We start from the raw sequence: 25825 nt of genomic DNA on the forward strand, positions 1-25825 counted from the left end.
TATAAATGATATTGATGATGGTATATCGGGATTAATGTCCAAGTTTGCAGACGATACAAAGGTTGGCAGGGTTGTCAAGGACACTACTGACACTATGCTGCTGCAACAGGATCTGGAAAGGTTGAGCAGATGGGCTGAGAGGTGGCAAATGAAGTTTAACATTGACAAATGTAAAGTACTACACATGGGAAACAGCAACCCCAGAGCAACGTATCAACTCTGTGGTACAACACTGACAGTGGTAGAGAATGAAAGGGACTTGGGGGTGGTTGTGCAGGCAGATATGAAGTTCTCTGAGCAGTGCAGACGGGCTGCAAGAGTAGCTCATGGAGTATTGTCAATGATATACAGGAATTTTTTCAGCAGGGATAAGGAGGTGATTATTCCCTTGTATAAGGCGATGGTCAGGCCACACCTAGAGTACTGTATACAGGTCTGGAGGCCTCATTTCAAGAAGGATGTAGAGCTGCTGGAACGAGTACAGAGAAGGGCAACAAGATTAGTGAATGGAACAAAGCGGTGCTCTTACGAAGAACGGCTTAAGTTTTGCAAATTACAGTGTCTGGAGACTAGGCACCAGCGAGGTGATCTGATAGAGGTGTATAAAGCCTTGAATGGTTTAAGCATGCTCAATGCTGATGGGATTCTTCCTCTCGCTCAGAATAATCACCTGAGAGGGCATAAATTCAAATTGAGGAAAGACAGATGTAGGATAGACGTGCGGAAATTTGCCTTTAGCCAGCGGGTGGTTGGTTGGTGGAACAGACTTCCATCCCTTGTGGTGGAGGTTGATAGCCTAAATAAGTTTAAGGCTCAGCTGGACAGGTATTTTGAACGAACGGAGGGGTAAAGTGGAAGTGGGTTTTTTTTTTTTTTTTTTTGGCTGATGCTGCATAAGCTTGCTTTCTTGCATCAAATGCCTCTACTAATGCTAATGCTAATATCAATATTATATAATATCAATCAATATTATATTAATCAATAACATTGTCGAAATGGACTGAGATGCTTAGACTGGAGGAAAGTTAAAATAGAATCCACAAGTTTATGAAAATGAATTGCACACGTTACGACATCTTCATTAACTAATGTCACCTTTTTCATACAATGAAGAGCTTCTGATCACTCGTCAAGTATATCCAAACCGTGCTTTAATTTGTATTAATTTTTTAGCAATTTAGGCCAACCGACCGATTTCATTTACACTCAGAGTTAAGAAGAATATAGGTTTACCCAATTGTCTGATCATCACAAATAGATCTCCTTTACATTGTGTCCGTAAAATTAGCAATCTATTTCAAAAACACTAAATTCTCTTCAGTGCAGTTATTGATGTAATCTTGAGATTTGATTTGTTCTTTGGTGAGCTTAGTGGCTTTTCTGATGTATTTAAAAGCAACTGTTAACAAATCTCAAGTTCTTAGTCTCATTATTTCCATGGCCATATTAAGATGATGTTGAAAATTGATCCGTTTAAAATAGTTTACGATGTAATATTGTTGAAATGGACTGAAACACGTAGACTGAAGTAAAGTTAAAATACAATCTACAAGTTCATTAAAATGAATTTCACATGTTATGGCAGCTTCATTAACTAATGCTGCCTTTTCCATAAAATGATGAGCTTCTGCTCACTCATCAGGGATATCCAAACTTTTGTGCTTTAATTTGTATAAAATTTTTTGCAATTTAGGCCAACTGATTTTTTTTGCGCTCGAAGTTAAGAAGAACGTAGGTTTATCTACGTTCTTCTTAACTTCGAGAACTGTACAACTGTACATTCACACATGAGGGGTTATTAAGGAAGGAAAATGCCAGAAGTTATCAAACTGTAACAGGGTGCTTAATGATTTTGTAATAAATGAGAGCAAAGTGGAGGAGAAATTAGCATTAGTAGAGGCATATGATGCAAAAAAGCTAGCTTATGCAGCATCAGCCAAAAAAAAAAAAAAAAACCCTTCCATTTCACCCCTCTGTTCATTCCAAATACCTGTCCAGCTCAGCCCTTAAATTTATTTAGGCTATCAACTTCCACAACAAAGGATGGAAGTCTGTTCCACCAACCAACTAATTGTTGAAGTTAAACATAAGAAAGGCACCTGGGGCGGATGGGATCTATCCAGTTATATTAAAGTTCCAGGGAAAATAATGGAGTCACTGGTTAAAGATGAATTGCAGGATCATCTAGACAAGACTGCAGCAATAATTCAGACACAGCATGGGTTTGTTAAGGGAAAGTCTTGTCTGACAAATTTGGTTGGATATTTTGATGTGGTTACAAAGGAACTGGATGAAAAATTAATTTTGATATCATATACTTGGATTTCAAGAAAGCTTTTGACACTGTTCTGCATGGAAGACTACTGTACAGATTGGAGCAGTACGGTATTAAAGGAAAATTGCCACAATGGATAAAAGGATATTTGAGTGGGAGAAGACAGAGTGGTAATCAATGGATGCTGCTCTTTGTGCACCAATGTTATTAGTGGAGTGCCCCAGGATTGTTTTGTATCAGTGATATTGATGAAAGTATGTCAGGCTTAATGTTGAAATTTGCAAATGATACAAAGGTTTGCAGGGTTGTTAATGACAGTAATGGCAGTGTGCTACTGCAACAGGATCTAGAAAATTTTGGGCAGATGGACTGAGAAGTGGCAACTAAAGTTTAACATTGACAAATGCAAAGTACTGCATATGGGTAGAAGTAACCTCAGAGAAACATACCAACTGTGTGGAACTACACTTACGGTGGTAGAAAATGAAAAAGACCTGGAACTAATTGTACAGTCAGATATGAAGTTTTATGAGCAATGAGACAAGCTGCCAGAGCAGGTAATGGGGTATTGTCAGTGATATACAGGAATTTTGCTAGTAGGGAAAAGGAGGCAAATTATCCCTTTGTGCAATGGTCAGGCAATGTCTTGAGTACTGAATACAGGTCTGGAGGTCTTATTTTAGAAAGGATATTGAGCTGCTTGAGTGTGTACAGAGAAGGGCAACAAGATTGGTGAGGGGAACGAAGTGGTTCTCTTACCAAGAAAGGCTTAAATTCTGCAAATTGCAGTTGCTGGAGGCTAGGCACCTGCGAGGTGATCTGATCAAGGTGTATAAGGCCTGAAATGGGTTGAGCATGCTGAATTCTGATGGGATTCTTCCGCTTGCTCAGATTACAAACCTAAGGGAGGCATAAATTCAAATTGAGAAAAGACAATTGTATAATAGATATGTGGAAATTTGCGTTTAGTCAGCGATTGGTTAATTGCTGCAACAAACTTCCATCTGTTGTGGAAGTTGATAGCTTAAATAAATTCAAGGAGCAACTGGACAAACTTTTAGAGGAAATGGATGTGTTAAATTAGTTTTTTTTTTTTTTGGCTTATCCTACATCAGCTCATATGCTTGTTTCTTTTCATCACATGCCTCCATAACTATTACTATTATCGCAAACAGATCTCTTTTACATTGTGTCCAGTAATAAATTGAATTAGGAATCGATTTCAAAAACACCATAAATTCTTTCTGTGCAGTTATTGACATATTCTCGAGATTAGATTTGTTCTTTGGTGAGCTTAGTGTCTTTTCCGATGTATTTAAAAGCATCTGTTAACAAATCTCAAGTTCTTACTCTCATTATTTCCATGGCCATGTAAAGAAGATGATAAGGCGTCACTCCACGCCAATCTGAATGGTGAAATTCACTTGATGCAAGCTTTAGTTGCTAATGCGCGAATAAAATCCAAACCAACCAACTCGATGCCATCATAAATGGTGTAACTTTTAAATTATCTGTAAACTTCAATATTAACCGAAGTAAATTCTAGGAAAGGACAATTCTTCGGCATGTTCGTCAAAAAGTAAACTTTGTGGAATATTTCATTCACCAAGAGCTATTCGTAAATATTTGTCATCGCTCCACAAAAGAGCTTGTTGAGTGATTAAACTTTCTTCAATAGGTATAGCTTCACTCATTTCATCACATATAGTAGCCGCATCATGTTCCCTGTCTTTATTGCTTCATCAACCTTGATATCATACAGACGATACAAATAAGTATATATTTTCACCTAACCATTGCATATCTTTTACGAACCAACCCTTTTAAATTACTCGATTTGTGAATTTTTTCTTATGTTTGATATGAACGTTAACACAATAATTGTATCTATTCTCCGAGGCAAATAATCGATCATCGAATTAACATTTGTAACAGGAACATTTATAATTTGGCCAAAAATTCCATATTGGCTGAAACCATGTCTTAATCTTCTAATTTGAATGAATGGCATGAATCGATCCTCGAATTAACATTTGTAACAGGAACATTTATAATTTGGCCAAAAATTCCATATTGGCTGAAACCATGTCCTAGTCTTCTAATTTGCATGAATGGTATAAGAGGAGAAATGAGCCCTTCTGTCAATCCCGTCAAGGCAGATGAAGTTGGAAGAGCAGGATAAAATGAAGCCATTGCGCTTCGAAAATGTTGGAATGGAATCATTTTTAAGAGATGCTCACTATGAGACGACTATGACAAGCCTTCATAGTTGCTACATCTGCAGTTGGAAATTCTAGAAGTAACGGGCTCCAAATGTATTTTTCAGAGTTTAATAAAAATCTGCTTTTCAAAATCTTGAAAAGCAGATTTTATTAAACTCTTCTTTTTTTTTTTTTTTTTTTGTTCTCTTATGTTTTTGAACTTGTTCTTTTGTCGACATAGGAGGCTTCTTCGGTGGCTGTGAAGCGTTTATTCTTGCATACTTCTCTCAATTTCACTCTGCTGGAGTTTTAGCCATCTTCGAAATACTCTTATAGGTTAACTGAAATTAATTTGGTATTTTTACAATTCAGTAGCTAGTGAAATACATTTGTAGACTAGTATGATGTCATAACTAAAAACTACTGCAAGAAGTGATTGATTGTTGTTGTTCAAGTGATTGCTTTATTGTTGCGTTCTTGAATCAAAACCATTTAAATTTTTAAATGGTTTAATCGAAACTTACTTACGCTACTTAGAAGGTTGAAGTTGATCAAAATCTTGTGAAGCAGATTTTATTTAAGTCGGCATTTTTTTTGTTCTCTATGTTTTTGAACTCATTACTTTTTGACATGAGATGCTTCTTCGGTGGCTTTGAAGCTTTTATTCTTGCATAATATTACTACCCGCTGCTTACTCTACCGAATCAACATTAGCGACTGAGTTAGCATCATTTAGGAAGTGAGATCATTTCCATCTCTTAGTATGAACGATGTAATGTTTTATTCTCACACCCGCTACTTACTCTATCGAATTGATGTTAGTGACTGAGTTAGCACCATTAGTGCCATTTAGGAAGTGACATCCTTTCCTTTCTGTAAGAAAATTTTCTTAGCAATTGAATTGCATCATTTTTGTAAGAAAATTTCATTACCAATCGGTTTTACTCCAGTGCCACTATAGATGTTTTCACATCAAAAATAAATAAATAATAAAATTGCATAACCTAACAGAAAATGTAAGAAAAAAAGCACAAAAAAAGTATAAATTATGAGAAAAAAACTATAAAATCAGAATGAGAGCAGAGTGAATAAGGATTTGAGTGGATGAAATTGTCTGCCTTCCCTCATCCCCCCCATGGATGATGGGCAGAGGGCTATAGTTGCCCCCTGCCTATCCAAGCAGACACCATGCCGTTGCTATTTAGCCATAAAGTGGTAGAGAGGAAGAAGAGGGCAGTAGTAAAGGTGCCAGCCTAGTTGAAAGGAGGGACAGAAGAGGCTCCCCCCCTGGGGCATTCCATTTTGGATCTCCTTCGAGGCTTCCATTCCCTGGGCAGACGCCCATCCATGGATAAAGTCTAGAAGGGATATAATGACGGAGTCTAGAACTCAATAATTATTAAAAAGAAAATATAAAGTAACTAACAACACAAAAAACATAATCTCTTGGCCACTTAGCCTCTTTTCAGAAAAATCTGCTTAAAGAATATTCTTTGCAGATCTTAATTAAAAGAGTTCCCGCCCCTGCCACGTGGAGGCGGGCCTCTACTATCTAGACACAGTCTTCTATTAAAAACCTTCCGTACATATTCATTAAAACAATGGAATATCCATCTTTCCGCAAATAGGACATGGAGGGTATCCCTTTCCAAGCTGCCAATGGACAATCTTAATTGATTCCTATAATCTTCATACACCATACAATCGAACATAATATGTTCAGATGTTTCTGGGGAACCACAATAACAAGACTCGCGATCCCGCAGTCCCAATTGATATAACCTCATGGCAAGTCCGTGTCCTGTCAACAAAAATGTGGCATGCAAACTAAATTGCAACCATGTCTTTTTCTTATCGATAATAACTACTCTAGGTAGAAACATATATGTTTGCCTGCCATTATTTGAACTTTCCCAATCATTCTGCCACTTTATCATTATTTCCTGTAATATTCTGACCTTTTCTTGTTTTATATCATTCCGATTATAATTCCGTCCTTCTTCTGGATAGGACAATATACCCATGATATCTTCTCTTATATTTCTCTTTGTATAATAAGTCAGACCAGACAACAAAACACTATACTGGACAGGGATCTTGCCTGAGATCACCTGCAAGGCCTCTGTCGAGACAGTTCAACATGCTCTAGTTATTCCTAATAAAGCAAACCTTTGAGCTTGCAAAAGATATTTCTGTATTTTAACTAGAGGAACTCTATGAACCCATGCTCCGGAGGCATATGTCACAATGGGGATAAATAAACAATCATACAATAAATGAAGGGAACGGCCCTTAATCCCCCAATCTACTCTTATAACCCTCCAGAGCTTAGCATAAAGGGTTCTTATTTTCTCACGTAAATATATCACATGTTTTGTAAAAAACAATCGTTCCTCTAGATTTAAACCCAAATATTTAACTTCTCTCACATATCGAACTGAATCACCCAAAAGCCTCACAACCGGGGCACGGTTTCGACTCAGTCTTCCCTTCAAATAACATCTGGACAGCCTTATCTTTAGATACTTCCAGTTTGTATCTCCTTGTCCAGTCAGCTAATTCCCTCAAAACCAAAGCTGACTTCTCTTCAATTTGAGACCTTGTATCACCTTCTACCAATATGGCCAGATCGTCGGCATATGCAATCTTTGTAATCCCGAAAATTTCAGGGCTCAAAAATTCATCAAGGACAATATTCCAAGCGAAGGGTCCAATCACCGAGCCTTGAGGACATCCACGATATATATCTTTTTCAATTTGAACATACTTTGTTTGTATCAACATCTTTCTATTCACAAAATATTGTTTAAACACATTATATAACTTTCCTGTACATTTTGTAACACTAATTCTATGCAAAATGCCACTCCAGCATAGCCGGTCGAATGCACCCTTAAAGTCAATAAATACTCCTAGGACATACCTTTTCCCACTGCCCTCCACTCTCTGCACTAGTCTACAGGCTGCATCTTCAGTCGAATTATCTTTCTTAAATCCGTATTGATTTATCGACATTAAGCCTTTTCTTTCGTATATAATCATTAATCGGTTAATAATTAACCGTTCATATATTTTACCCAGAACAGGAAGAAGGGCAATAGGACGATATGCCCCAGTTTCATTCAACATCCTATCCATACTCTTTACTAACAATTTGACCCGTGCAATCTTCCAGCTATCGGGGAAGACACCTTCTTCTAAGCACTTATTATACATTTCTATTATAATATCTGGATTCATCACATACTTTTTTAATCACTTCAACTTCTAATTTATCAAGACCCGGTGATTTTCCACTCTTCGCTCGGCCTATCGCCTCAGTTACTTCAACAGAAGTAAAAACTTCTTCACATTCTTCATTACAATATTCTTCTACACTATTCTTCATTCTTTCTTGCTCGTCACTAAGTATGTCCAAATCCACTGGAAGGAGACCGTCCAATATCCTGCTTACGGAATCATCCCATGTCATAGTTTCATCCTCTCCCGTGCCTATAGTATATGTAATGTCAGAGAGGCTTCTCTTATTATTTAAAATCTTATAAATTGAATTCCATGGGTCTCTAGATCCTTGCTCGTTTACAAAATTCTTCCACTTAGTAATCTTAGCATTATTGACAGTGTCAGTGAAATCACGTCTAGATGCTTTATACTGTTCTTTTATCACCTCACTTAAATCCAAATCACCTCGCTGTCGCAATCTCTGAAGCAGTCTCCTTTTCCTAAACACATCCTTTCTCATCCTTCCTAATTCACTCGACCACCAAAAAACGGGACGGTTCACACATTTCCCAAATTTAAAGTACTTATGACACAATTCTTGTAGTAACTCAGTCAAGTTCCGAACAAACTGCACAGCAGTAAAACTCACCCAATCAACTAAATTTATCCTATTTACATAATCGCGTTCAAACTCAGACCATGTTGCATCATTTAAATTTCTAATATTAAACCTTCCAGTATCAAAATAATTTCTTTTTGCATTTCTTTCTTCAATCACAAAGAGAATAGCATTGTGGCCACTTGTGGTACAATCTTCATACACATTCCACTCCTTAATTTTTCGTAACATAGATGTTGTCGCAATTGTTACATCAATGAAAGCCTGTCCATGTACCGTTGAAAAGGTAGGACAGTGGCCTTGCACATTAACCACATCAACCCTGTTAGTAGCAAGACATTCTTCTAGTATTATACCTCTATCATCAGAATGACTTCCGCCCCACAGGGGTGAATTGAGCATTCGAGTCCATTGTTACAACCAAGCCACAGGAACCAAACATTCTACACAGTCTTTCCAAATACTCAGCAAAAAATTCTATACCCATAGAAGGAGGACAATAAATAGTGGCTATATAAAACCTGCCACATTGACATATTACTTCACAACAAAGAAACATTTCATCACACATAGACACTACCTTTGTTACTACAATTTCTCTGTCTCTAATAATAATAGCTGTCATTGGTTGTCTACCTTCTGATATCACTCTATATCTTTGAGGATATCCTCTTATGGACGACTGTACAGAGTAAGGCTCCTGAAGCAATGCTATGGACACAGACCTTTCTTCCATAACTTTGTTTATCTGTGCAGCCACTGACTTCGATCTTTGAGCATTCAATTGTAATATCTTTATTCTTCTATCCATAATTAATTCTTTTTTTTATAATTTTCTAATGCTCGTAAATACTCCGGACACTTCTTATCAACGGCAACATGACCAGCTTCGTTACTATTCTTTTTACAACATAGACAACCCTGGGGCAGGATGCCCTTCCTACCTGGGGGTGGGAGTTGACAGATGGCAGTGGGGTTACCCACCAGACAAAGGGGGGGGGAGGTTGAGAGACAGCCAACCCGGTTGGTAGGAATGAAGGATCATAGAGTGATCCAGTGTGGGATAGTGTCAAGGTCAGTGTCAGCATCCCACTTACTGTCTCCTCACTATCACCTTCAACCTTTTATTTATTTATTTATTTTTTGTTTACTGGGCTCTCCCTGTCTGTAGCCTTATCCATCGCAGAGTTCACCCTGCCAGTGCTTTACACTTCCTACTGCCAGACCCGCCTCTTTGTAGCACCGGATGGTAAACTAGATGTTTTTGTGTGCAAACACAGGCCCCTAGGCATTCATGGATTGCTGTTTTCTGTAATTAGGTATCCCAGTGTTTCACAACCCCACAATAATACTACATGAATACCCATTAACCTACATAAATCTGGCTTTTGCAGAGTTTGGTATTCATCACATTGCCTGACGTGAAGTTTGGGGGAACCCCCCAGAGCCACATTACAATTTACACTATACACTATGTTCTAAACAATTCCAGAACTAGGGGTCATAAATTCAAATTACAGGGCTTGAGTTTTAGATTAGATTGTAAGAAGTTTTCTTTTATTCAGGGAGTAGTTGAGGCTGACAGTTTGAATAAATTCAAAGGTCAACTGAATAGTTATCTGTGTGAAAAGGGAAACATAATTTGTGTTTTCTTCTCTACTTGATTGGTTTTTTTTTTTTTTTTGCAGTGCAGCAAAAGCCTGTGGCTTCCTTGCACTGTATGGCAAATACTGTTACTGGTACTGATCCCTTCCTCAAGGGCAAGCCTCTACCAAATTAATGAGAAGAACAAATATTATCAATAACATATACAATATTGAGTGTATTATACAATGAAATAATACCTCTCTTACTGTTGTCAATGTTCCTATATATGGTTGACAGAACTTCTTGTCCTAGCAAGCTGTTTGCTCTGTACAGATAATTTCATATCTAACTGTACAATTATCCCCAAGTCTTTCAACTACCTTGAAACAAAAACTTTAAAATACAATTTATTGCATTTTGTTATACATGCATAATTTATCCACTGCAGCATATGATATGCATTAATTAGTTACCGGTAATGCAGTTTTGGAGCATTTCTGCTAAAACTGGATCTCTAAAAAGTTGTCACTTATTTGGAAGCTATGGATTAAAAGTTCAATTTGTGGTCTCAAATTGAGTTTTAAATTCATCATTAGACTTTATTGCAATTTCCTTGTGATTACAGCTTTTTTTTTTTTTTTTTTTTCTCAATTTGATGGGGATTAGAAGTTTAATTGATTTATCTGTTAAGTGATTACCTTCTTTTAATTCAGAAAGTAAAATTCAAGGTGAGTATTATAAATTAATTAAATATGATGCTTAAAGTTTGATCATAAAATGAGCAAATAGTTTAGATTTTATTAATGCTTCAAGAAATAATAGAAATATTACTGTTTCCTTGGTTTTGTTAGATTCTCCATTTGAAGACAACCCAGCAGTTTCAATTATCTATGGGTTATGTGGATAATATTGTAGCTAAATGTAAGTTTTTCCTCTTTCTAGTGCTGTAAGGATTTTTCATTTATATTATAAACTTCAGTAGTGATGATTCCAAATGGGAGATGAAAATTAGGAGGCTTAGCATCATGTGGGCAGCAAGTTTGAAAACCATGGAAAGTCTGATTAATGTTTGTTTGGGGACTTTTTAGGCACATCGGCATCTATTGTCATAGTATGTCGGTGGATAATGGAGAGGCATTCCTGCAGGCATTGGTGTGTGTTTTCAAGGAGTAGTGGGCAGTGGCCTCTCTTTAGGCAATTAATAAAGATAAAGAAGCAATTCCAGAAATTCGAAGTGGCAACTTGGGACATTAAGTTTGAGATTCAGTTTAAGAAGAGTTAAGGAGCGCTGAGTTGGCTGAAACTTTAAATAGAGGATGGTAAATTTTACTTGCATCATCTAGGAAACAAAATTGAAGGAAGAGAAAGCTAGGATACTTGTGAAGGATATATAATCCTGTATTCTGTTTACATTGTCGTAGTTGTTGAGAATGATAGAATGAGTATTATGCCAGTAAGTACAAAAAGTGGTTGACCTTTCTTGCTCATGTTTCACTCTGAAGACTATAATCTATACAGACTCTTTGAGTGCAGTGACAGCCCTCCAAGGCAATTCTCGCTCTCCACATCCATTTATAAATCAAATAGGAACTCAAATATCCGAAATTCATAACAATAGGCGAAATTCATAACAACACACTGGAATACCAGGAAATGAGAGCACAGATAAAGCAGACACGAAGAGGTTGTGCATGCAAGAGCATGTATAGGTCATACCCATCTTACACATCTACATTTATTGCGATATAATAATCCGCCACTGTGCTTCCACTGTGACTCACCACTAACCGTAAAGCATATTCTTATAGAGTGTACTTGCTATCAGTATGCCAGAACCACATCATTCCAATCTCTATCTAATTTAAATGAACCTCTTCAAATTAGACATTATTGGGGACAACTCCAATTTACCTGAGTTTTTCCACTATCTAAAACAGATTAAGCTCATATAAACTATTTTTATTAATCCTACAGTGTCTCTCCACAGGAACAGGCGCAATATGGCCAAAGTAGCTCTTGCATCAAAAAAACCCACAACAACAACAACAAAAAGTGGTAAGTTTGTGGTGATCAATTTTGGAATAATAAAGGAAATTATTATTTTGATTTTGCATGTACCATAGACTGGGACAGATAACAGTAGTTACAAGTTAGTTAATGTATGAAGTACACTTCATGTCATGTGCATTCCATTTTTTTTAAAATGAAATGAATTTTTTTCTTTTTTTGTGGTTAATAGAAGCAAAAAATATGGTTAATCAGTTAAGTAGATTAACTATATTGACTATAGTTAATCTGCTTAATTAATATTAATTAACTTAATTACCTAAGTTGATTAATTACTAATAATTAATAACTAGAAAGAATTAATAATAACTTTCTTTCTAGTTAATTAATAATAACTAGAAAGAACACAATAAAATTTTATAGTTTACTTTTTGCATTCTCTAAATTTAGCTGTTCAGTTTAATTACAACTATCTAATATTTTTACTATTCTCCCTTATACTCTTTTATTATTATTGTCTCTCTCTCTCTCCGTGTTGAGCCTTCAAAACAGCCTGAATTCATCTAGGCATGGATTGTACAAGAAAATGTGCATGAATGGAGTACCATGCAGACATGAGTGTGTCACACAGTTCCTTGAGATTCGACGCAGGTGTAGGCCTGCAGCGAACAGCCCTTTCTAGCTCATCCCAAAGATGTTCAATAGGATTTAGATCCATGGATTGAGCGGGCCACTGCAGCAAATAAAAGTCATTGAAGTAAATAATAATGCATATTTTTGTTATAGTGACTAGTTTCTTGGAGATTCCAAATTTTAACATTGTATTCCAGAGTTAATCTCTTCTAATACCATCATACGCCTTACTGAAGTCAATACAGAACATGTTGTTATAATTATTATATTATTATTTGGTTTTTAGGAGCATTAGCAACTAAGGCCATATTGCTCTGGGAATGTGTGGTGGTCATTCCCTGACCTTTCCACATACTCCGTATTTGGTGGTGACAGGCTTGAACCCTGGTCTAATCGGCGTCTCCGTAGCCAGGTGGGAAGGAGCAGCAGTGCGTACCACACGCTTCTTGATTAGACCGGGGTTCGAGCCCGTCACCACCAAATATGGAGGATGCGGAAAGGTCAAGGAATGACCACCGCATATTCCGGAGCAATATGGCCTTAGTTGCTAATGCTCCTAAAAACCAAAACAACAACAACAACCCTGGTCTAATCAAGAAGCATGTGCTACCCACTGCTGCTCCTTCTCACCTGGCTACGGAGGCGTCCAAAAGAACATGTGCATGCCTTGGTCATATTCTTATTTTTTCTCCATGAGTTGTCTGACTAAAGATTTGATCATTTGTGGAGTGATTTTTCTTAAAACCACCCACACTGATAGCCCCCCCCCCCCGTTGTTTCCTTTGTACATTTGTATAGTATGATATTTGACAGAATTTTGTAAGAAGTGTTTAAAAGAGAAATCCCTCTATAGTTATTACATCTACTCTAGATTCTTTCTTGTGAATGGGACATATGCTCTCTTTCCGTTGATCATGTAATTGTCCTTTTCTCCAGATTGGTGTTATTAGGTTGCGAATTGCTTTATGCAGGTTTTTGCCTCCTACCTTGATGAGTTCTATAGGTAAATTATCGCTTCCAAGTGCTTTGTGATTTTTCAGTTTGAGGATACTGGATTTTACCTTTTCTAGTGTAGATTCCTCTATTTCTAGCTCTGCAGTGTAGATTTCCTCTCTTTTTCCATCTTCCTCTTCTATTTTTACATTCAAAAGTTCACTGAAATATTCCTTTCATCTTTTAAGGATCTCATCTTTGGATGTTAGGAGATTTTGGTTTTTGTCTTGGACAAGGGTGTAAGTTGGTTGATAACCATTTTTCCACTGGTTTATTTCCTTATACAATTGCCTTATATTTTTGTCTTTGCGTTTGTTTTCCATGTTTACTATGTGGTCTTCCTGGAATTGTCTTTTCTTCTTTCTAAGGAGTACCTTAATTTCTTTCAATTCTTAGGAATTTGGGATTGAGGCTACAGCTTGAAGAGACAATTTGAATGGTGAGATCAGCAGAAGGATGACCTTATTAGGAAAGACTCTGATTATGTGGGCTACAGAGCTTGGCAACGAGGCACCTCAGAAGTGACTGATTGAGGTTTATAAGGCTCTGAGTGGGATTAGTAAAATGAATGTAGGTGGAATTCTCACTGTTCCACCATTCTCACTGTTCCACCATTCTCACTGTTCCAAACAATTCCAGAACTAGGGATCATAAATTCAAATTACAGGGCTTGATGTTTAGATTAGATTGTAGGACGTTTTCTTTTAGTGAGAAAGTCTTTGATTGCTGGAACAAGTTGTCCTTGAAGGTAGTTGAGATTGACAATTTGAATAAATTCAAAGATCAACTGGATAGTTACCTGTGTGAGGAGTGAAGCACTTAATTTGTATTTTCTGGTTTTTTTTTTTTTTTTTTTTTTTTTTTTTTTTTTAAGCCTGTGGGCTCCTTGCACTATTTGGCAAATATTATTACTATTACTTTGCAACATTGTTTGCATTTATTCATACTTCTCTTGCTTGGAATTTCTTTGCCATTCAAATCATTTGAATCTTCTTTGCTCCACCTTTTGTGCATATTCGTACCATTCCTTTTCTGCATATTCGTACCTGTCTTAGGTTCAAATCTCAGTGTATCATTTGCCAATTCCAGCATAGCATCTTTTATGTATTTCCAAATGTTATTAATGTTGTTGAATTCATGTTTCTCTGCTTCACCAGTAATTTTATTTTCTAGATTTCTTTGAAAGTTTAGCTTTTTTTCATTGTCTTTTAGTCCATTTGTGTTGATTTTTAGTAGAGCAGTTCTTTGAATCATTCATTATGGACTGTAATCTTTGTCAGAGCTGAACTTACAAGCATGTGGCAAAGGATTGATTCATTGTGCTGTGACATTTAAGCTTGATCCTGAATTGCTTTAAAAATTAAGCATCATATACTGCATGTCTTTTTGAAACTAAAATTTATTGGTTTTGAGCTACAAATACTTAAACTTAAACAAATGGTAGCTTTAAGTTCACATAGTTTAAAATTTTCACTGTCACGAGAATAAAGGGAATCCCAGGATTTGGTACCAGTGAAATTTATATTTCACTGGTACCAAAAGAGTTTAAAACACTGTAGTGATATAATTAAGTTCAGAACAAATGCCTCAAGTTACAAAAGCTATATAAAGTCATTGTACACAATTGGGCATAGCACCTTTATGTACATAGCTGTGAATGACTGGGTTATTTAAAGTGTATGCCTCTACTGAGCCCCGGGGTTTTGGCTCTAACTGGCATCTCATCAGTGGGCAGGTAAGCATTTTGAAAACCCGAACAACCCATTAAATAGATATATCCCTGAATAACACATGAGGAGTTATTCAGGGAGTGGAATGCTGCCATAGGTGAATTAAACTCTGGCAGTGAGCTAGATGATTTTGTAATAACTGAGAGGAAAGTGGAGGAGAAATTGTTGAAGATAAACATAAAAAAGGTGCCCGGAGTGGCTGGGATCTATCCAGTTATATTAAAGGAGGCAGCAGAGGAAGTAACCAAACCCTTAGCCATAATTACGAGAGCTTCCTTGGACTCAGGGGAGAGATACCCAAATCTAACCTCGATTCATAAAGGAGGAGGAGGATCAAAGAACAACATAAGTAATTATAGACCTGTTAGTTTAACTTCTGTTCCAGGGAAATTAATGGAGGCGCTGGTTAAAGAAGCACTGGAGGATCATCTAGACATGACTTCAGTTATAGCTCGGACACAGCATGGTTTTGTTTAGTGTTGGGTCCATTGTTGTTTTCTGTATTTATAAATGATATCGATGATGGTATATCAGGCTTAATGTCCAAGTTTGCAGACAATACGAAGGTTGGCGGGGTTGTTAAGGACACTAATGACAGTATGCTGCTGCAACAGGATCTAGAAAAGTTGAGCAGATGGGCTGAGAGGTGGCAAATGAAGTTTAACATTGACAAATGTAAAGTACTACATATGGGAAGTAGTAACCCCAGAGTAATGTATGAACTCTGTGGTACTACTCTGACAGTGGTAGAGAATGAAAAGGACCTGGGGGTAATTGTGCAGCAGATATGAAGTTTTCTGAGCAGTGCAGATGGTCTGCAAGAGTAGCTCATGGTGTCTTGTCAATGATATTCTGGAATTTTTCTAGCAGGGATAAGGTGATTATCCCCTTGTATAAGGCAATGGTCAGGCCACACCTTGAGTACAGGTGACCCTGCTTAACACTGATAATTCATTCTCGAAAAACAGTGCTAAGTGAATCCGCACTAAGCAAGAGCCTCATTCCCATAAGGTAACATATGTATTTGTGAGTTGCGGTGGGTGCCATCGGATATTTCCTAATCAATAATAAATGGTAGTAAAAAGATGAACAAATGTCAGTCAGAATATTTAATATTCAAATATTTGTATATATAAAATATTCTGCATTACATATGTATATAATTTTGAGTAACTACTTACGTATCAAAATTAAACTTAACTTTACAATTAAAATCATGAATTTAATTGATCTAAATTGATTTTGATTAATTTAATTTAATCATGAAAAATGTGTCAATTTTGGATTCTACTTTGGCCCTCTTCCTGGTAAACTAAAAGGGGTTTTAATTTTAAATCCCATGCAGTGTTACCACCCAACAATAAAGTCAACCGATCCTTCACTGCTTTGAAACCTGGCATGTGTTTTTCCTTCTTTCAATATGAAACTTCATTTAGGCATTAGTTTCCAAAAAAGTCCTGCTTCATCTATGTTAAAAACTTGAGAAGTTTGTTTGTTTGTTTGTTATTTGGTTTTTAGGAGCATTAGCAACTAAGGCCATATTACTCCGGGAATATGCGGTAGTCATTCCCTGACCTTTCCGCATCCTCCGTATTTGGTGGTGACGGGCTCGAACCCCGGTCTAATCAAGAAGCGTGTGCTACGCACTGCTGCTCCTTCCCACCTGGCTACGGAGGCGCCCTTTTAAGAAGTATAACAGTATAAAGTATAAAGTTAGGTCCTTGAGGTTGTCACAGACATTCTCTCAGATATGCCAGACAAGCTGTTCTTGCTACCTGGGAGTCTAAAACGCTGATGGAACTGATATTCGGGTGACACTCAAGTCAAAGTGGACCCAATTTCGGCGAAGTCCGGACGGTCTATGACAGCCAAATCCTCTGCTTGCACCTTCACGATGGTGGGACTGTTAGTAATCCTGGGTATAACCTTCATGCACAAGTACATGGTGGGTGACCACCCAGGTGTGAACCAACATAAGCAGGGGTCGAGGTGTGGCGCCCACACCACATGGAGGAACGCCGCCCCTCTATGTTACCAGGCAGTACTAGGTGGTAGATGACTCTCATCAACCGGTGAAATACCACCACTTTGCTTATTGGAGGCTTGAAGTGGTGGAACCCATGTTTAGTCTCTAGAGCTAAGTTCCGGCCAACCCTTCCCTATCTCTTCCATCATGCAGTATGATTGATGATTTTTGAGGTTATGATGAATGTCGTGGCGAGATCCAATATTTCTTACATTTCGAGGGTGCTCTAAAACGGTGTTCGCAGGCCGGCCGCTAGTTAGTACACCGGACTGAACCTATTGGTAACTCTCTAGGAAGCTTCCGGATTAGCTAGTGTATAATCTTGCTACCTCTACTCTGCCAGATAGTGACTGGAGGGAGTCCGAGTAGTGTGTATGCGGGGAGCATTGTCGAGGCCATGTTATGTCAAGGATCTGGGTATATTCTTACCACATGTATGCCATATCCAAAAATTTCATTACTTCATACAGCATGTCCCACCCACTTTTTCTTACTATTGAATACACCATGAATTGTCAAAATAATAGAGCAAGCTTATCTGCGAAAAGATCTAAACCTCCCAAGGACTTCCTAATTCATTTCACAAATATACGTGGTCTCAATTCCAATCTCAACGATGTCCATTTCCACTTGCAGTCTTCCAAACCCCATGTACGTTTTCTGACTGAATCTCAGTTATCAGTTGATTCAACTACTGCTCATCTCAGATGTCCAAATTATTTGCTGTATGATTCCTTTCGCCTCAAAGGTGGTACTTGTGCATATGTCCATTCTGATGTTCCCTGTCAGAGACTTGGCAGTTTGGAATCTCCTCTCTTTGATCTTCTCTGGTTTAAAATCTCTCTATCTCATTGTGTCAAATTTATCTGTTGTCTCTACCATTCTCCCAACTCCACTAATCACTTGGAGCTCTTTGACTTCCTCTCTTTGCAACTTGACTTTCTCCAGTCCAACTTTCCTAACAGTGAGGTAATTTTCCTTGGTGATTTTAACGTTCACAACTCCAGCTGGCTTCCGTTTTCTAGTCGCACCTACCCAGCAGGTCGAGATGCTGAGGCTTTTGCAATTACTAATGACCTAGCACAAACAACCCTTCTAAGTACAAGGTTGAAGTGAGAGGTCCTTTAGGCACTTCAGATCACAACTTGGTGATTGCCTCTTCTCCAATGGAACCTTTATCTCATGGCTATTCCCAACCTCGTATTGTTTGGCATTACAAGAATGCAAAATGGGATGACCTGCGAGACTTCTTTTCTTCTTTTCCTTGGTCTGATTACTGTTTCAAAACTTCTGATGTCAACATTTGCTCAGATCATGTCAGTGAAATTATTCTTGCAGGAATGGAATCCTTTATCCCACACTACACTTTAAAATCTCGTCCTTTATCTAAACCTTGGTTTTCCAATAAATGTGCTAAGGCTGTCCAAGAGAAAAACGTTGCATATTGTAATTGGCTTGTTTCTAATTCTTCAGTTTCATTTTCTGCCTACACCAAAGCTCGCAACAATTGTAAAGCAGTTATTAATCAGTCCAAACTAGAGTTTGAACAAGCTAAGAGTATAAAACTTGCTTCTTGCCCTAATGGTAGCCGAGCATTCTGGTCTCTTGCCAAAGCTATTGGCTGCAACTTTTGCCCATCTCTGCTCCCATCTCTGTCCAAACCAGATGGTTCTGTTGTCACTTCAACCAAGGATAAAGCTGACCTGCTAGCATCCCATTTTTCTTTGAGCTCATGTATTAATGATCTTGGTAAAACACCTCCCACCATTCCTAACACGCTCCATTCAATGCCTCCTGTGGTCTTCCTTCAAAAGGATATCAGAAGGATTTTGATGAATCTTGATGCTAAGAAAGCTCCAGGTCCTGATGGTATTTCTCCACTTGTTCTCAAAACCTGTGCTCCTGAACTTACTCTTATTCTTTTTTGCCTTTTTTCACTTTCTTATTCGAAAGGTGTTTTTCCTTCTGCTTGGAAATTTGCTCATATCCAGCCAGTTCCTAAAAACGGTGACAAATCCCTCCCATCCAATTATCGTCCCATTGCAATTACTTCTACTCTTTCTAAAGTAATGGAGAAATCAATTAACCGCCAACTCTTAAACTACCTAGAAACCTTCCGTCTGATCAACGATCGCCAGTATGGATTCCGTCAGTGTCGATCCACTGGTGATATTCTGGCTTATGTTACCCATTTATGGACTAATTCAGTGGAAAGGTTCGGTGAAACACAAGGAGTTGCTCTTGACATATCAAAGGCTTTTGATCGTGTTTGGCATAAAGGTCTTCTAAACAAGCTTCCATCTTATGGTTTGCCAACTGTTTTTAGTAATTGGTTATCCAGTTTTCTCTCTGATTGCTCACTGAGGGTGATGGTAGATGGCTCTCTGTCTTCTAACTTCTCCACTAATGCCGGTGTCCGCCAAGGTTCAGTTCTTTCCCCCACTCTTTTCCTCTTGTATATCAATGACCTTCTTCCATTGACTGGAAATCCTATCCATAGTTTTGCCGATGATAGCACATTGCATTCAACTTTCCATTTTGAGAAACCTTGTCCAGCTCAATCAGCTTCAAGTTCTCGAAAATCTGCTGCCAATTCCTTAAATGCCGATCTTCAGGTAATTCTCCATTGGGGCAAAGACAACTTAGTTGATTTCAACCCTTCTAAAACTCAATCTTGTCTTATATCTCGCAAAAAGGATTCTTCTGCTCCTATGCTTATCTTTAGTGACACTACGATTTCTAGGCAAAATGATATCTCTTTTGGGGATTACCCTGACTTCTAATCTCTCTTGGCACAAGCACATTACAAATATTGCTTCCTCTGCATCTAAAAAACTTGGTTTTCTCTTTCGCTCTCGGCGTTACTTTTCTCCCAAACAGCTGCTCACTCTGTTTAAATCGCAAATCCGCCCTGCCATGGAATATTGTTCCCACATTTGGGGTGGTGCCCCCAAAACCTCTCTCAGGCTTCTTGATTCCATTCAGAAGAGGGCAGTTAGGTTAATTAATGATTCATCTCTAACAGAGTCTCTCCACTCGCTGTCTCATAGACGCACTGTTTCTTCTGCATGCCTCTTCTACAGATACTTCCATGGGCACTGTTCTTCTGAATTGGCTTCTATAATTCCCGCTCTCTCTCTTTCAAAACAGTCCGAACACGTGCCGCCACCAGCCAACATCCATTTACTGTCCAACTTCAAACCCACAGAACCAACTTTTCATCTTCCTCATTTATTCATTCAACTGCCGTTTTCTGGAACAACCTTCCTTCATACGTATTTCCTGAAAATTACAATCTACAGAAGTTCAAGTCCAATATCAACAAATATCTTCTTTCGTCTTCTCAACTTCCAACCCAAGCACGGTACTAAGTACTATAGGTTATAATACCTCTCGTGTTTGGGGTTCTCATAAAAAAAAAAAAAAAAAACATAATACCCCCTCGTCAATAATTTTAACAAGTTCTTTTTTGAAAGTTTTGGCTCTTTGATCTGCACTTGCGGTTTCTACCTGGATTTTAAACCTATTCAAACCAGCCCTTACTAGTTTTAAATGGTTCCACATTTTTTTTTTTTTTTAGGTGAGTTTTCTTCAGATCATCATATAGGCTAATCTCTCTCTCTCTTTTTTTTTTTTTTTTATAATATTTAACTAATTAACTGAATTCAGCATTGGATATTATCTTCAATAAAATTAGTTAGTCTCTCCATTTCAATCCTAATAGCCCACCTAGCCCTAGTTGCTTGCAGTGGAACAGCTGGCTTTCACGCTGCTAAAATTAATTCTTTATTTTTTATAATTGTTCTTACAGTTAAACTTGCCAGTCCTAAATTATGGCACACATCCGCTTGTCGTTGACCGGAATCTATGAGTTTCAAAACATCTAATTTAATTTTCAAATTCAGTCTTTTTATAACATTTGTAGTCTTTGTACTGCGTCCAGACGTTGCTTTTTCATTCTTATCCACCATTATTAACTCTTCGAAAATGTAACTGCGTTGGTTGCATTAATTATGATTCAATGTTTGAGTAAACTGGCCATTACGCAAAATGTCTAATACTGTACTGAGTGATGACTAGACTTCGGATAAATGCATATAACGCAAATATTACAAGCAATATACTTGATCATTTTTTAAAATGTTCTCGAAACTACGTAACAAGTCACTGTACTGCAATTAAATTAGCGTGCAAGAAAATTTCACTGAGCGTGGGAAAATTTCTCAAGTCGGTGTGGAAAACGTTTTAATGCTGTTTTCCTATTTATTTTCAAGCTATCAACTCCATCAGATGAAATGTTTTCGTTAAATATGCCAAAAATGCATCTGTAAAAGAGCGTTATAGTGATTTTTAACAGCATTATATCGGATACGGGTTATAATATAAGAATAGGGTTATAGCGAATCAGCGTAAAGTGAACCGTGTTATAACGAGGGCCTGCTGTACTGCATACAGGTCAGGAGGCCTCATTTTAAGAAGGATGTAGAGCTGTTGGAACGAGTGCAGAGAAGGGCAACAAGATTAGTGAATGGAACAAAGGGTTGCTGTTACGAAGAAAGGTTTAAGTTTTGCAGATTACAGTGTCTGGAGACTAGGCATTAATTGTACACCTTGTACACCTGCAAGGTGAAGACTCCCATTAGTATTGAGCATGCTCAATGCTGGGATTCTTTCTCTTGCTCAGAATAATCACCTGAGAGGGCATAAATTCGAATTGAGGAAAGATAGTGTGGAAGTCTGCCTTTAGCCAGCATGGGTAGTTGATTGGTTGAACAGACTTCCATCTTTTGTTGTGGAAGTTGATAGCCTAAATAAATTTAAGGCTGAGTTGGATAGGTATTTGGAACAAATGGAGGGGCAAAAAGGGAGCGCTTTTTTTTTTTTTTTTTTTGGCTGATGCTGCACAAGCTTGCTTTCTTGCATTGTATGCCTCTACTAATGCTAAATCCACAATATGTGAAATACAAGATGGTGCAATAAGTGAAGTAGGTGTAATTATATTCAGGGCAAAATCTTTCCAGCTACAAAAGCTATATAAGGTCCTTGTACTTGTTGGACCTAACCTCTTTATCTATGTAGCTGTGAACAAACTAGATTTGCTACTTTGTGCATCAATTCCAATATGTACGTGTAGTGTTCTTTCTGTGGGCTTTGTATTATAGCTAAAAGAAGGTAACTGTCCTTAAAGAAGGTGCTAAGTGGTAAATTTTTTTTTTTTTTTTTGTTCTTTTATAAATGTTTGTATATATATATATCTTTAATTTGAAATTTCTGATATTTAATTCTTCTGTTTGTTTTTCTCAAGATTGGGCTACGGTTGTTGGTTATCTTCTCATTAGTCGCCCTTTCCTTGGTGCTAAACACATTGATAAGACTCACAGTGAGAGATTGGAGGTAATTTTTAATTTTATTAATCATTTTTTTATTATGTTTTCTGCCTAAGCAGTCAAGAAAATGTTTAGTTAATTACTCAATGTTAATTACCCACATTAAATTATTCATTCCTGAAACATGTCCCTTATACAGTGGTGGACAAAAAAAAACTGCATCACTTGTGAATTTTGCAAATAACGTGTTTTTTAACTGCATTGTGGGTTGCAGAAATGTTCAAAATGCATTTGGGATATATATCTCTGTAATGAAATCCAGTAAAAAGACTCTACCTGATATACCTGATTGCCATAAATATTTCGCATTTTACCCTTCCCAAAGGATAAAATGCATAATTAATGGAAATATGAGAAATCGTGACAATCGAACATACATTTTATTGCAGTTACGTGTACAAACTGAAATGACAAGTTAACATAACAGTATTATGTACTGTAAATAAGCAAAATAAGTGCTCAATATTTTGTTGTTCCTCCTTGAGCTGCAATCACGGCCTTGCAACGAATCTTGCATAGAGTTAATCAACTTCTGCATATATGGTTGCCCAATTTCATGGTACCACACCCTTACAGGGCTCTCCTGCAGCTGAATCTTACTTGGCTTCTTCTGAGCAATTTTAGATAGCATTATATACCAGCTATTTTCAATAGGGTTCAAATCTGACTGTTGCCTGGGCCAGTCCAATGCTGTAATTAGAGCATTTCTGAAGTATGACTGCACATTCAGGGAGAAAAATGAGGGAAGACACTGGTGGTAGTATGTTTTAAACCTTATGAGACAAGAATACAAATCATCATTAAATCTAAATAGCATAAAACTTACCAATTTTGCTGTATGGCAAGGTGCTGAGTCCTGTTGAAAAATGCAGTTTTGGACGTCTGTATGGTGATCCATAATGAGGGGTTTCAGGCACTCCTCCAAGAGAGCAGTGTAGGTTTCTGCATTCACTATTCCATTAATAAACTTAATTCACCCCACCCCTTTGCTTGTTATGCATCCCCAGACCATCTGATCAGCGGGGAACTTTACAGTCAATGTTATGCAGTCAGGATGGTATGCCTCCGATTTTCGTCTTCTGACATCCAAGCCATGCAGGTTGAATTTCGATTCATCAGAAAAGATGACAGTGTCCCATTGCTCTTTTGTCCACGAAACATGCATTTTAGCCCAAGCAAGTCGCTTCTTCCTCATTTGTTGGATCAACAAAGGCTTCTTCTTGGGCCAATAGGCATGCAGACCACATTCTGAAAGCCGTCTATGGATAGTTCGTGCACTTGTTTCAACACCAGAGGGGTTGAAACAAATGCACGAACAAAGGTGTTGAAACAAGTGCACCATCTTAAAGTCCAGTTTTAGATCAGGAGCACTAGCATGGCAATTACGAAGGCATAGCCTTTTCAAATATTGATCTTGGGAAGGTATAGCTACTCTACTATGGCCTGATCTAGGTCTTCTCTTCACATCACCAGTTTCATGCTTGAATTTCAGCACCCGGGATACTGTTGACTGGTGGTAGCCTATATTATCAGCGATAGCACACGTAGAAAGCCCTTCCTGGGACAGAGCAACAGCTACACTTTTTTCTTGGTGTAAACTGAGCATTAGCATTAGTAGAGCATTTGATGCAAGAAAGCAAGCTTATGCAGCATCAGCCAAAAACAAAAATAAATAAATAAATAACAAATAACCAGATCTACTTCACCCCTCTGTTCATTCGAAATACCTGTCCAGCTGAGCCTTAAACTTATTTAGGCTACCAACTTCCACGACAAGGGATGGAAGTCTGTTCCACCAACCAACCACCCGCTGGCTAAAGGCAAATTTCCGAACGTCTATCCTAAATCTGTCTTTCCTCAATTTGAATTTATGCGCTCTCAGGTGACTACTCTGAGCAAGAGGAAGAATCCCATCAGCACTGAGCATGCTCAAACCATTCAAGGCTTTATACACCTCTATCAGATCACCTCGCTGGTGCCTCGTCTCCAGACACTGTAATTTGCAAAACTTAAGCCTTTCTTTGTAAGAGAACCCCTTTGTTCCATTCACCAATCTTGTTGCCCTTCTCTGTACTCGTTCTAGCATCTCTACATCCTTCTTGAAATGAGGCCTCCAGACCTGTATACAGTATCCTAGGTGTGCCTGACCATTGCCTTATATAAGGGAATAATCACCTCCTTATCCCTGCTAGAAAAATTCCTATATATCACTGACAGTACACCACGAGCTACTCTTCCAGCCCATCTGCACTGCTCAGAAAACTTCATATCTGCCTGCAGAATGAAAGGGACCCCCAGGTCCCTTTCATTCTCTACCACTGTCAGTGTAGTACCACAGAGTTGATACGTTGCTCTGGGGTTGCTGTTTCCCATATGTAATACTTTACATTTGTCAATGTTAAACTTCATTTGCCACCTCTCAGCCCATCTGCTCAACCTTTCCAGATCTTGTTGCAGTAGGATAGTGGCAGCAGTGTCCTTGACAACCTTGCCAACCTTCGTATTGTCTGCAAACTTGGACATTAAGCTTGATATACCATCATCAATATCATTTATAAATATAGAAAACAATAATGGACCCAATACTGAACCCTGAGGGACTCCACTAATAACATTAGTCCACGATGAGCAGTGTCCATTGATTACCACTCTGTCTGCTCCCCCTCAACCACCCCTTTATCTATAGCAGCAATTTGCCTCCAATGCCACACTGCTCCAATTTGTGCAACAGTCTTCCATGAACAACAGTATCAAAAGCCTTTCTAAGATCCAAGTATAATATCAAAGTTATTCCCTGCATTCAGTTCTTTTGTGACTGCATCATAGTATCCAATCAAATTGGTCAGGCAAGACTTCCCCTTAACAAAACCATGCTGTGTCTGAGCTATAACTGAAGTCTTGTCTAGATGATCCTGCAGTGCTTCTTTAACCAGTGCCTCCATTAATTTTCCGGGAACAGAAGTTAAACTAACAGGTCTATAATTACTTGTGTCGCCCTTTGATTTTCCTTTGTGAATTTGGGTCAAATTTGCACATCTCCAGTCCATGGGTACTTCCCCTGAGTCCAAGGAAGCTCTCAAAATTATGGCTAAGAGTTTGCTTACTTTCTTTGCTGCCTCCTTTAATATAACCGGATAGATCTCAT

General features: G+C 38.0%; 1 protein-coding gene across 1 annotated transcript in view; it reads left to right on the plus strand.

The window, feature by feature from the left end:
• Positions 1–25825, plus strand: part of Abcd3 (ATP binding cassette subfamily D member Pmp70) — a 461674-nt gene that overhangs the window by 239451 nt on the left and 196398 nt on the right. Inside the window, exons 14-15 of the mRNA XM_090386468.1 lie at positions 10756–10825; positions 22599–22687. Coding sequence (XP_090242594.1) covers positions 10756–10825; positions 22599–22687 — 159 coding nt within the window. The remainder of the gene's footprint in view (positions 1–10755; positions 10826–22598; positions 22688–25825) is intronic.

Source organism: Mastigoproctus giganteus, chromosome 12 (genome assembly GCF_048544385.1).
Source record: "Mastigoproctus giganteus isolate SK-2022 chromosome 12, ASM4854438v1, whole genome shotgun sequence".
NCBI classification, from domain to species: Eukaryota; Metazoa; Arthropoda; class Arachnida; order Uropygi; family Thelyphonidae; genus Mastigoproctus; species Mastigoproctus giganteus.